Source organism: Perca fluviatilis, chromosome 13 (genome assembly GCF_010015445.1).
Source record: "Perca fluviatilis chromosome 13, GENO_Pfluv_1.0, whole genome shotgun sequence".
In the NCBI taxonomy this organism is placed as follows: domain Eukaryota; kingdom Metazoa; phylum Chordata; class Actinopteri; order Perciformes; family Percidae; genus Perca; species Perca fluviatilis.
The window spans coordinates 21,029,408-21,042,311 of NC_053124.1; the positions used below are offsets into that span (position 1 = coordinate 21,029,408).

General features: G+C 41.6%; 1 protein-coding gene across 1 annotated transcript in view; it reads left to right on the forward strand.

Moving 5' to 3' along the window:
• Positions 1-11,983, forward strand: part of akap9 (A kinase (PRKA) anchor protein 9) — a 69,388-nt gene extending 57,405 nt beyond the window's left edge. Inside the window, exons 37-55 of the mRNA XM_039820922.1 lie at positions 321-1,111; positions 1,425-1,482; positions 2,083-2,204; positions 3,027-3,215; positions 3,334-3,501; positions 4,994-5,099; positions 5,237-5,432; positions 5,764-5,914; positions 6,709-7,053; positions 7,206-7,505; positions 7,606-7,838; positions 7,980-8,085; positions 8,367-8,561; positions 8,753-8,956; positions 9,071-9,303; positions 9,454-9,548; positions 9,642-9,783; positions 10,907-11,037; positions 11,466-11,983. Of these exons, the coding sequence (XP_039676856.1) occupies positions 321-1,111; positions 1,425-1,482; positions 2,083-2,204; positions 3,027-3,215; positions 3,334-3,501; positions 4,994-5,099; positions 5,237-5,432; positions 5,764-5,914; positions 6,709-7,053; positions 7,206-7,505; positions 7,606-7,838; positions 7,980-8,085; positions 8,367-8,561; positions 8,753-8,956; positions 9,071-9,303; positions 9,454-9,548; positions 9,642-9,783; positions 10,907-11,037; positions 11,466-11,509 (3,809 nt within the window). The 3' untranslated portion in view covers positions 11,510-11,983. The remainder of the gene's footprint in view (positions 1-320; positions 1,112-1,424; positions 1,483-2,082; positions 2,205-3,026; positions 3,216-3,333; positions 3,502-4,993; positions 5,100-5,236; positions 5,433-5,763; positions 5,915-6,708; positions 7,054-7,205; positions 7,506-7,605; positions 7,839-7,979; positions 8,086-8,366; positions 8,562-8,752; positions 8,957-9,070; positions 9,304-9,453; positions 9,549-9,641; positions 9,784-10,906; positions 11,038-11,465) is intronic.
• The last annotated feature ends 921 nt before the right edge of the window (positions 11,984-12,904 follow it).

Genomic DNA, 12,904 nt, shown 5'->3' on the forward strand with positions numbered 1-12,904 from the left:
AGAACTTGGTGTATGTGTGATTTGCCCCTGCAGGACAAGAGCACATAAAAAAAAAAGAAAAAAAAGAAAGAGGAGAAAAACGCTGTCAAATGCGCAGATGTACGTAAAATATATATAAAAATATAAATTTATTATCATATATTAATTCTCTAAAATGATAAGATTGGAGAAAAACGCTTTTGGGGGGGCCCCTGGCTGGATTTTTTTTTTTTCTCTAAATAAAATTTTTTTTTTAGAAACGGCTTTTCCTTCCTGATGCTTCGTTGTTGTGTGCGGTTTTGACCCCCCTCCCCTTTGTTCCCTCACGCAACCATCTGAAGAACCGAGTGGAATGGAGTCGGTTTTTCCACCAGCACGGAAAGAGCTCACGCTCAGGCAGCATAATGAGAAACTTCAGGAGGACCTCCAAGTCCGTGAAGTTTCCATTTCGAAACTCAAAGAGGAGTTCCAGGGGATGAGAAAGAATATGGATACCACCAAAGAAGAGCTCACCAGCTACAGGCAGCACAATGAGAAACTACAGAAGGAACTCCACGTCCGTGAGCTCTCCATTTCTGAGCTTAAAGAGGAGCTCCAGGAGGTACGAACAGCCTTGATGAAGACAGCGGATTCTGGTCCTTCATCTCCTTCTCCGTCTCCCTCTCCTCAGCCTCTCTCCACTACTGCTTCTTCCTCCTCCACCACCCAACCTAAAAGGAAAGGCGGCAAACAGCAGGCTGGTAAAGGAAGCAGTTCCAAAGATAAACCATCTCTCTCCAGGAAAAACTCTGCCACTTCCTGTCAGTCCTCCAACAAATCTCACAGTGCTCGGCTAAACAGCAGCTCTGAGCAGCAACACGCGGCAGTAACACACTCGTTCACCCAGACCGAACCTTTCCAAATGTCCGACCTCGGCCCGGAAAGTGAGTCTCCAACCAAAGACGAGATGGAGGAGGTGATCGGAGAGTTCCAAGAGAAGATTGGACAGATGCAGGAGCTCCATGCGGCAGAAATACTGGACATGGAGGCTCGGCACATTTCAGAGAGCGAGAGCCTTCGTAGGGACACACAGGTCCTGGAGGATGAGTGTAAAGCCCTCAAGGCGGTCATCGACAAACTGCGCTCCACAGAGGTGAGGGCAGGAAACTATAGCTGTGTCCTAACTTCAGTCTACATATTAATTCTGTACTTACTAATTATATACTATGCACAATCGTCTAATCGTATACTCTTTTATAGAAGAAATACTTTTTGGCACTTTTACTTGATAAATTACTTTAAAAATTAAGCAATTATCAAAATTCTTGCCAAAAATTCTTCAGCATTTTCATGAAATGTGTGTGTGTATGTATATATATATGTGTGTGTATATATATATATATATATATTCATACATACACAGCAAAAGAAGGATCTGAAACAAAAATTTTTTTTATATTTTCTAGGCGCCTTCTTTAAGACAAGACCGTCCTGCATCACAGTTCAAAGATGGCTACACAAGTGGTAAGAAGCGACACATTGATACAGCACAATCACACCTAAGAGTTTACTTTATTGCTTCAAATGTTTAAATTTGTTTTTTTTTATCAGTATTAATACACACCTTAAATGTCCACTGACTACAACAAAAGAACAAAAAAAACTGACAATGATTAAATGTTTTTTTCTCCAGCATTCTACATGTGTTTTCAGATATTGCTTGAATAAACAATTTACAGAAATAACCTGAGTCTTATAAACAACACAGTCCTGAGAGGGTCGTCTGCTCAGCTATTCTTATGTCTGCCTCACTGTGTTTCCTTACAACGCTTTAAATAGTTTGTCATGCCAGCTAGTGTTCATTTCACACATTCCCATTAGCATTGGTAATCATGTTTATGCTATGATGCTGCAGCATTGCCATGATGTTTGAAAGCAGAGGAAACAGTTCATGTAATTGTTACAGCGACCAAGACTTATTTCCATGTACTTACGGGCATGTCCTTATTCTATTAAGACTGACTTGGGGAAAAAAAAAACTCAACCTGTCCTTTTTAAGTACAGTATATATGAATGTTGTTGTTCACCTTTTTTTGTTTCAAGAAAATGTTTGTCCTCTTGCAGACAGCAGCTCAGACTACAGCCAGCGGACTGGATTTGACTTCCCGAGCTTGCAGCAGGAGTTTCGGACGACTCCAGAGGGCGCCAGGAGAGAGACTGATGATCCACTGCCTGACCGGATCAAGGTACTACCTTCACTTATTATGAACAATGTTTGAGTATACTGAAAAATAGTGATGAAAATGTTGCTATACACAAAAATACAGTATTTTTCCTGGCCTTAATTGCTGTATTAAGACACAATATCTGTAAGTTATTAGTTGTTCTAGCTGTGTGAGGTGCAGGGAGACCATATTGTTTGTTTATCATTTACACTCCTGTAATTGTCTCCATCTGTTGCTAGCCTGATCGAGTGTGACTCGCGTTATCGCCTTTTCCATTTCCATTTTAGCTTTTAGTTCTTTGTTTAATTTCCTTCTTTTCTGTGATGGTCCTGCCCCAGTAGTAGCCATAACTACAGCAGATAACTTGTAAAATAACATTAAAATACAATTAGGCCCTCAAAAGGTTGGATATTAACACAGGCTTTCCGGTGTTACAAAGAAATCTGTGACCCCTTGAGAATGTGTTACTGTAGCACCGTCTACCTGCTGAAAATCATTCTGTGACTGCGCGGGAAAAATCGAACCCGAGGAGAGGCCTTACTAAAAACTGTATTAAAAAAAATGGCGTTCTTTTCACGGTTAGTCTCATTTGCGGTTACAGGTCATTTAAGGTCATTGTATGAAAAATGACAGAGCTTCAGAAACCTTAAAAAGTTACATATAGTCACACAAGAGAAATTATGTATTCCATGTGTTGTTTTGTGTTTGATTACTGCATGTATGAGCATTACTTCCAAAACATCTCTGAAGGGCTTTTTCTTTTCTCATTTTTTTTTTTTTGCTGAATTAGGAAAGACTGATGGTAAACCCAAAAACATTTCTGTGTTTTTGTTGTCCATTTAGACGTTGCTCCGTGAGGTACACCAGGAGGGCATGCAGGTTCTCTCTCTCTCAGAGCTCCCTCTCACTGAAGGCGAGCCGGGCAGCCAGTTCAACGTCCCAGGTTGGGTGAAGGAAAGAGATGCTTTACTGGCGACTGTGGAGTCTCTCAAAGGCCTCATCACCCAGATACAGACACACAGAGAAACACAGGTAGAAGAAACCCCCCATGAGTCTTTAGAAAACAATGCTTACTCTTTTTCAGAGCTCAACAAGTCTTGCACTGTATGTGTGCTTGTGTCTTTATCTGTGTGTCTCTGCCTTGCTGCAGACGTCAGGCGGTGTGGACTGGCGTGGTGAGCTGCTGGATGCAGTGCGGCAGGTGTTTATGAAGGAGCGCAGCGTGCTGAAGAGCGCCCTCTACAGCCAGTTGGACCTGCTGGACACCAGCGATGCCATCATCCACCTCAATCAGCTGGAGCACAGACTGGCTGAACAGGTCAGAAATAACAACTGAATCTGTAGTCTGGCACTGAATTCAATCCAAACTAAAATTACTGCATGGTGTTCACTGTTGTACACGTAAATGAAGGGAAAAGACAATTAAATGCAAAGTAGCTGAAGGAAAAAGACATTTGACTGCAGTAATTTATAAAAAGGTCTGAAAATATGCTCTTCCTCTATTTATTATTGTTAAAATCCAGCACAGGCACAGATGCTAAAGCGAAAATATATTGCGTCAAACCAGTCAGTTTCCTCTTCTATTAACCCTAAAAGCAAGAAAAGATTTATTTATATAGCACTTTTTAAAACAAAAGTTGCTAAATGCTTTACAATTAAAAACATAAAATGTCAAACAACCAGAATAGTAACAAACACAAGAACAACAAAATAGAATTTACAAAAAATGCAGTTGAATTGGATAATCAAATAGTAATTAAACTATTTTAAAGTTTAAGGCAAAGACGACAAATGCTCGGTCTATCTTTAATTTAAGTCGAGCTCTGACCAAGTTTTTCCTTTTATAAGAATATACTGTGTGTGTGTGTGTGTGTGTATGTATGTGTATATATATATTATATATATATATATATATATATATATATATGTATGTATATATATATGTATATATATGTATATATATGTATATATATATATATATATATATATGTATATATATATATATATATATATATATGTGTTGTATATATATATGTGTGTATATATATATGTGTATACTATATATGTTCACTCTTCATATATCTGTATATATATATATACTCTCTTCTTTCTTTTTTTTTTCTCTCTCTTTTTATATATATCATATGTATCTCTTTCTTTTTTTCTGTATATACTTTCTTCTCTCTCTTTCTTTATTCTTCTGTTTTCTGTATGTGTTGCTCTTTTCCTCTCTTTGTGTGTGTGATGTCTCTGTATGCTGCTCTTTCCTGTTTGTGTGTATGCTGTTTATATGTGTCTGTGTTTGTCTCTTGTTATGTTCTGTGTCTTACTTTTGTGTGTGTGTGTGTGTGTGTATGTATATATATGTATATTGTATCTGTGTGTGTGTATATATATATGTGTGTATGTGTGTGTATGTATGTGTGTATATGCTGTATGTATGTATGTATATGTGTGTATATATGTATATGTGTGTATTATATATATGTATATATGTATATATATGTGTGTGTGTGTGTGTGTGTGTATATATATATATATATATATTTATATATATATATATTTATGTGTGTGTGTGTGTATGTGTGTGTGTATACACATTATTTGATGTTTTTCAGTCCTGTCATTGATTTTGAACACTACTCAATGATTGATTCAACATTATTTTAATGTCTGGGTTTTACCCAACAGAAGGCAAAAATCTATCTGCACATTATTAAACAGAAACAACCTTCTCTTGTCTTTCCTCTCCTTTGATTATCATTTGTGCTGGTCAGTAACCAAATTTTGTATTTGTGATCCTGATCCAGGACGCCCAGCACAGAGAGGCGATGGGTTTGCTCCACACTGCGGACAGGACCAGTCTCATCTCTGAGATGCGTCAGCTCCGTGGTCAACTAGAGCAACTTCATCAAGGTAAACCACTATAAAAAAAACTCTTACTCTGCTTGTGATGCTCTTTTTTTGCCTACTAGTGTAATGTGTCCATTATTTTGCCTGCTTTGAGTGGGAAAACATCCTGATATTGAGGTTTTCTGATTGTTGTCCTTCAGGTGCCCAGCCTGCTGTGTCAGTAGGTGGTGAACGTAGTGTGAAAGAGCAAAGGGAAGGAGGAGGAGCTGATGGAGCAGCGGAGGCTGACAGGCTGCTGGTGGAGGAGCTGAAGGGTGAACTGTCCCAGACTAAACTGGAGCTGGAGACAACGCTCAAGGCTCAGCAAAAACACCTCAAAGAGCTGGACACACTCAGGTTAGACACAATGTTTGTTCACAGACGTGCATCCACCACGCCTGGTGTTTGCAGTAGAGCTATATATAGGAAATATGAGGAGAGAGAGGAGGGCAATGCATGCAACAAAGTTCCCACGCATGTGCCGCAGATTTCCCCCTGCATTGACATCTGTTGGGACACAGTAGTATATCTTCACCCTTTAATCATCTGGTGACCCTTCAGATCTATTATCTGTATTTATTATACTTCTATCTATTTTGGACCCCTTTTGAGAACCAATGCTTTTACTGCCTCCATTTACAACCATTTGATTTGACGGTTCAATTGAACTTTTTTTTTCTGTCAACAGGGCAGAGGTATCGCAGAAGGCTGTTGAGGTGGACGCACTGAATGATCATCTGACAGAGGAGAGGAAGAGAAGCAGAGATCTTCAGTGGGCCATGGAGAAGGAGAGGTGTCGAACTGTGAAAAATGAGGAGAGTAAACGAGAAGAACTGGAGGTAAGAGCCTTTAGACAGGTGCCTTTGTCTATGTTGGAGTTCTTTAACCTAAATTTAAACACCTAACCAGGGATGGGGGCTTCTTCCTATGTATTACTTTTGCCCCCATTAAATAAACAAATAAATAAATAGGTGAGTCAGTTTTAGTCAGCAGACATTCAATGCAGTAATTACTGATGTATTTGCATTGGAAACACATCAAAAGTTGTCACAGTCAAGGCAATTCTGCTGGTGATATTTCACCATCTCAACTTACCCATTCTTATGTTACAGTGCAGGGTTCTTCAAAGTTTTTTAAGCCAAGGACCCCTTAGCGGAAAAAAAGAGACCGAGCAGGGACCCCTTACCATATACAGTATATTGTATAAAATTGAAGTGCATATTAAACTGGAGCTACAATAACGTGTAGGGTGGCCTAAAGACTTTACACATAGCTTGTTATAGTGCATACAATACTAAGCTTTTAAAATAATAATTGTTGACATATTCATGTATTTATACATCATGTTTTAATGCTAAAATGTGGCAAAGTAAATCCTTAAGCTTAACTGTATCCGTGGATGGCTACCTTATGGCTATGCTTTGTTGTACATAAAAAAAAAAACCTTTACTAATAATATGTTGGATTCAGGTTAATGTATATTTTCAGACATATTAAAAAAAAAAAAAAAAACAGGGGCCACCAAAATAATTTGGTGGCCTCTGTACAGCAACTCTGAGGACCCCTTGTTGAAGATCTTTGTTACATTCTATAAGTCATTCTAAAAACAAGTGCATTTCCATTTTCCTCTAAGGACCTGCACCTCAGTCTGGAGGAGCAGAAGAGCCACGCGGCCCAGCTGAGCCTGACCCTGGAACAGGAGCGCCAGGCGTCCTCTCAGCTCTCCCAGCAGGCCGAGCAGGAGCATCTCAGTCTCCACAGTCGCCTCCAGGAACTCCAGGTCCAGCTGGAGACAGAGCGAGCCAAGGCCCTGGAGATGAGCACTGCGCTGGAGAGGGAGCGCCAGCTGCGGACGGGTGTGTCCTCTGACGGTGGTCCATCTAGTGAGCAGCGAGTCGAGGAGGATAGGACGGGGCTCAGCGAGGGAGAGAGTCTGCTGGAAAGACTGCAGAGGGAGCTGGATGACAAACATGCACAGGTGGGTTGTTTTCTACCGAGTTCATTCCAACTGGACACAAGATGGGCATTGCATCATTGTCAAAATGTCTTGGATTAAAATATTTGTAAAAACTATCAGTAAAATTATTTTTTAATCTTAAGTCTGAATTTGTCCTCATTGTCCTTCTCCAGGTGGTGCGTCTCCTCAGTCAGGTGGAGGCCCAGAAGCTTGAGGTGGTACGAAAAGAGGAGGAGCTGACTTTGGGGAGTCAGAGGTCGAGACGCGACCAGGAGGCGCTGCTGGAAGCCCGGGCCCAGCTGGAGAGCCTGGAAGCACGAATGTCTGAGGCCCAGGAGCAGCTGCAAAGAGAGATGGAGAAGAGGAAGAGTGTAGAAGAGGAGAAGGAGAGGCTGGAGGAGAGGTTGAATCAGTTAGGAGAGGAGAGAGGAGGGAGGGAGGGGAGCGGACCTCTTCAGGCTGATGGCCACAGTGTGAGTATCAACTAGACACACTTTTTAGAATTATTTTAATAGTGCTTTCATTCAGACAGTCTTTTGTTAGTTTAAATCTGTGTTGTTATATTTTCCACAGCAGGCTGGCTGGCACAGCAAGTCAACCGACCGCACCAAAGACTGGGTGTTCCAGCAGAAGAGCGCAAATGGTCAGACAGCGGGCTCCGCTGGGTCCCCTAACCTGGAGGCGTCTCCAACAGGTCACACCAGCGGACCACACCATGGTCCTTGGCGCACAGTCGACAAGATCCTGGGCACACTCCACCTCATTTCCTCCAAGATCCGCGGCATGGCGAACAAGACTACTGGCAGGTAATTAAAGCAGCTATTATCAGTGTTTTTATATTAACAGTGGATCACATCACACAGAATCCATAAATGTATCATGATATGCAGGACTTTTCTAATATAGCCTTATGGAAATGAACTGGTCATTTGTACACGTGTGTGCAGGCTGACTGCAGAGGTCGACAGTGAAGAGTTATCCTGGGTGCAGTCCAATGTTGACGAGGTCATCACTATGCTGCAGCAATCCCCAGGTCTACCCTCCGTCCCCGAGGTCAGAAACAGTTTCGCCTTTTGTGATGGTTTCACTTCTGCTTCAAACATTTTGTGGATTTTGTAGAGTTATGTTTTTTTTTAATGGAAGAAAATAGGGAAGACCAAATTCTTGCCAAAACTTGAACTTCACCTACTCGTGCACAAATTTTGGGCGAAAGTAGAATTCTCACATGCTGATGAGCTCAAATCAACTGTTTGTTTATTTTTCCAAGCATCTGCTATCTGTTAAGCTCCTGACATGACCACATATGGTTGTGACTGCTTGTGTGTTTCCTGCAGAGTGTTTCCCTGCTGGCAGGAGGCTCCTCCAGCTCCTCCAACTCCCTGACGGAGCGGCTGCTGAGGCAGAACGCCGAGCTGACGGGTTTTGTCAGCCGGCTGACCGAAGAGAAGAATGATCTGAGGAACCACACGCTCCGCTTGGAAGAAGAGCTCCGACGCTACCGGCAGGCTGGACTGGGATCAGGCGACAGTGTGAGTACATGACCGTTAAATACTACTGATAGAGATGACTGAACTGATATTATTATAAATATTATAACACTTTGCTGAAACTGAATCTCAATCTTCTGGTGTACCAGAGATGTGAAAGAACTGTAACATAAAATAAGATACTAGAGAAGAAGACTCTAGACTAAATTCCATTATCTGATTTCGTCCTGCAGTTCAGCAGCAGGAAAGGAGTGTCGAAGGTGGACTCGGGGGTTATGGTACTTTCCCAGGAGCGGGAGGCTTGGACGAGAGAGAAGGTCCGCCTGGAGAAGGCTTTACTTCTGGCCCAGGCCCAAGTGGCCCGACTTCGTGGGGAGATCAGGACCGACGCGCTGCGAGAGATGACTGGACCTGAGGCTGACAATGCTGCGCTGAAGGTCCGCTAGAAACAGCTAATACGTCCCTGCAATTAAGGAGTTTGTAGTTAGTTGCTTGTAGTAACAGAATGCTTTGTGCAATCGTATAATTTTACTCCTTTCCTTTTCCTCCAGAGGATGTATGGAAAGTACTTGAGATCAGAAAGCTTCCGCAAAGCACTGATCTACCAGAAGAAGTATCTGCTGTTACTGTTGGGCGGCTTCCAGGAGTGTGAGGAAGCCACACTGTCGCTCCTCTCCAGGATGGGCGGCCGGCCGTCGCTGCCCAGCCTGGAGTCCCTCAGCCAGCGCCGCCGGGGACTGATGCGCTTCCGCTCTGCTGTCCGAGTCTCTATCGCCCTCTCCAGGTAGGCAGCCAGAGCTCTGTGTTGGAGTGTTGGTTTTGGCCAGTGCTATCCAAAACGTGCTCACGTTAACAACAGATGTACTGTATATGCAGTCGAAGAGATTACAACTTTGATTTTATAAAAGTAAAATCCTTCACATTTTCTGCTCAGAATGCGTTTTCTAGTGAAGCGATGGCACAAGGCGACGGGGATAAGCTCCACATCCTCCTGCAGCGTCAACAAGAACGGCGCAGGACAGATATTAGGTATCCAAAACATATCATGCTCGTTGGTTTCTACATGTTGGAGAGAATCCTTTTAGAAGCGATGCTCACTACATTTGTGTTCCTCTCTCTCAGATACGGAGGTGAGAGACTCACCGTATCTTCACCCGGGAAGCGTGGAGATGTACAGAGAAAGAGGAAGTGGAGGAGTCTCCAGCGGCAGGGGCCGAAGTGGACGTGAATCCCCTAGATCGGCTGTCTCCTCCACACACCACAGGTGCAACATCTAATGGGGCTGCAACTAACAATTACTTTTATTATAAATTCATCTAACAATAATTTCCAGTAGTCCATCTAGATTAGTTTATAAAATGCCAAAAATAGTGATCATCACAAGATATTAGGGTTGGGCAATTCTGATTCTTCCTTTTGATTCCGGTTCTTATCGATTCTCGATTCCAGTTCTTTGAGGGGTGGAGTTGAAACGGGTCACATGCTTATTTCACAAATAAGAGGAAAGTTTTATTTTGATTCAAAGGTGGGTTGCAGTTTTACAGCTTTTTCAACGTAAAATAAAGCCAGACTAGAGCGCTGCTTACTGTGCTCCACGGCTGCAACACAACAAGCGCCTGGCTGCTACGGAAACCAAAACTTGTGCATATTAAATTTGGAACCCATGATCAGATTTGAAACCAAATCCTCCAAACGATTCCGATGGAATCGTAATTTTTGAAACGATTCCAAGTAGGACTTGGTTCTCGATGCCCAATCCTACAAGATATCCACACAAACTTTGTCTGACCAACAACATTCTGCCTGACAAGTTGTTAACATGTAGCTAATGTTAACATGTTAACATGTATCTAATGTATTTGTGTTTACAAAATCTTCATTTAAATTGAAGGCTAATCCAAATTAGGCATGGGCCGGTATGAGTTTCTGACGGCATGATAACCTTCAGCAAAAATATCACGGGTTCGCGGTATTGCGGTTACAGCTTTAAAACGTATTCCGCAAGAAATTTTGACAGTGTGCCGACTACTTGGTGCACATCCCAATAACCATGGCTAAGTATAAGTATAGGGTGTGTTTTGAATAGTGCTGTCAGTTAAACGCGTTATTAACGCAAACCCATTTTAAGGCGTCAATTTTTTTATCACGAGATTAATGATCTTTTTGGCCTAGCAAACTTTGTAGTTTTTTTTCAAATGCTGTTGCAACAACTAGTAACATTAGAAAAACTACAACACCACACTGGATCTAGCAAGACTTTTTGAAACCGCGGTATACCTTGAAACCGATAACTGGCCCATGCCTAATCCAAATCAGAATTCAGGCCTGTTTATAGTGACATATGATGTCAGTTCTGTTAGTAAAAGGTTGGTGTCTGTGTTGTATAGGCTTCACATGGCTGGAGACCACGGAGCTCTCACCTGTTCCCACCTGCAGAGCTACGACCCCGACCGAGCGCTCACTGACTACATCTCCAGACTGGAGGCGCTGCAGAGGAGGCTGGGGAGTGTGACATCAAGTAGGCTTTGCAGTTAGTGAACAAGAAATCAGCATATGTAACAGTTTAATACTAACAGGAGCACCACTGGCAATTAAAATGAAAAAATATGAAATGTTTTTTTTTTTGTTTCACCACCATCCTTAATTATTCTCAAGAAAGTCAGAGTTACAACACTATGCGTCAGTGAAGTTTCACAAGGGAAGCTGTGAATACCAAAGAAAAGACCCTCATTAACACAAACATTATCTCACACAGACGCACACAAACACATTGTTTGACATTGTGAAAGTATGTGCAGACTGTCCCTAAATTACTGTGCGTGGGATTGAAGTTGCGATTTGGAGATGGTTTGCATAAAATTTAACTTTTATCATCCCAATATTTTGAGTTTGTTGTGGTTTTTAACTCTGTGAAGTCATTTTAAAATTGACTTTTTTCCTCTGCAGGTGCTTCTTCATATACTCAACTGCACTTTGGCTTGAGAAGATAGACGCTGTCAAGTTACTTTGGCTTGAAAAAACTCAGTTGCCTTTTCTTGTGCTGAGCGCTATCATTCTGGTGTGGACTGTATCTTTCCATGTGGACCAAAACACATTTTTTTACTAGTGTACGACATGTTTTATTCAGGCTTTTTGTCCCCAGCACTTGAAAAACAGCTACGTTTGTAAATGAATCTGCCTCTTTGTTGTGGATGAGCTACAATCGTGTATATTTGTCTAATGCTAATTTAAGACCTTGTGATTTATTAATTTATATGTTTGTGTTGTATGGGCGGAGCGTTAGGTAGAGAATGTTTGGGTTTATAGTTAAGGAGGCTGCTACTGGATATTCTACACTACACTGTGTTTTGCTTAGGCCAGACTACAGAGGACATTTGTAGAGAACGTATTTTTGTAAAGCATAGGAGCTTTAAAATTTCTGGGTATTTTGTCAAAAACTGAAATAAACATTATTATTTGAAAGAGTTGAGTATTTTTCATTTCTTGTTTATCCACTGACTAAAAAATGAGGGTTGCTGTGCCGGAACATAGTTAGTAATACATTTGGCATTAAGTGTTGACAGTGTGTGGGAGCTGATTTTTGAAAGTTTCTTTATTGAAAGAAGGAATTGAAACAAAAGAAAAAGTTGCAAAAAAGACAAAATAAACCAACATACGTCATGATAAGCACAATATTTTCTGTAAGGAGAAGACCTTTAACGGTTTGATTCAAGTGGTACAGTACGAAACAAAATGAGATATTGAAAACGCATGCTGTGATACTTCAGCTCATGTCAAATCTACCAAAACTTCAGTTCATCGGGTAATCGGCGCCTTTCTCCGCCCAATACCGTAAATTGCGCGCATCTTTCTATCATGGATCAGCCACCAAGTCAAAACAGCTAAAACAAAGATTTAGCGATAACAAATTTAATCTGCTTGTTCATGAGGTAACCGCTTGATGCGTGTTATTTCAGCATTAGTGGTGGGGAAATGTATGTATTGACTAGTGCGCTGTAGCAAAGCGTTAAGTACTGGTACTACGGCAGAGTTCGGTATTCCCACTGCTGATGCTATGACTGTTTGAAATGATCCTGATGCCAATATTTGTAATGTAGCGAGGAGTTTAACAACTGCTGGAATGGGATGTGAACGCTGAGTCGGAGATTCAATGTCATCTTTGATTTCTTCCAGTAACTATATTGCATGGCTGCTTAATGATTTCGTTTCGCTCAAATGAAAAAGTGGGATCCTTGTGGCAAAAATCCTTTTAGCTCGTCTCTTTGGCCTATGTCTTCGTCTTGCTCGGATTACTGCTGCCATTTCACCAGGAGGCATATGCGCATTGCCTAGAAATCTAGACGCAGCCTAGCGGCAGCCAATTTAATTTGCAGCCAGTTGGCTTG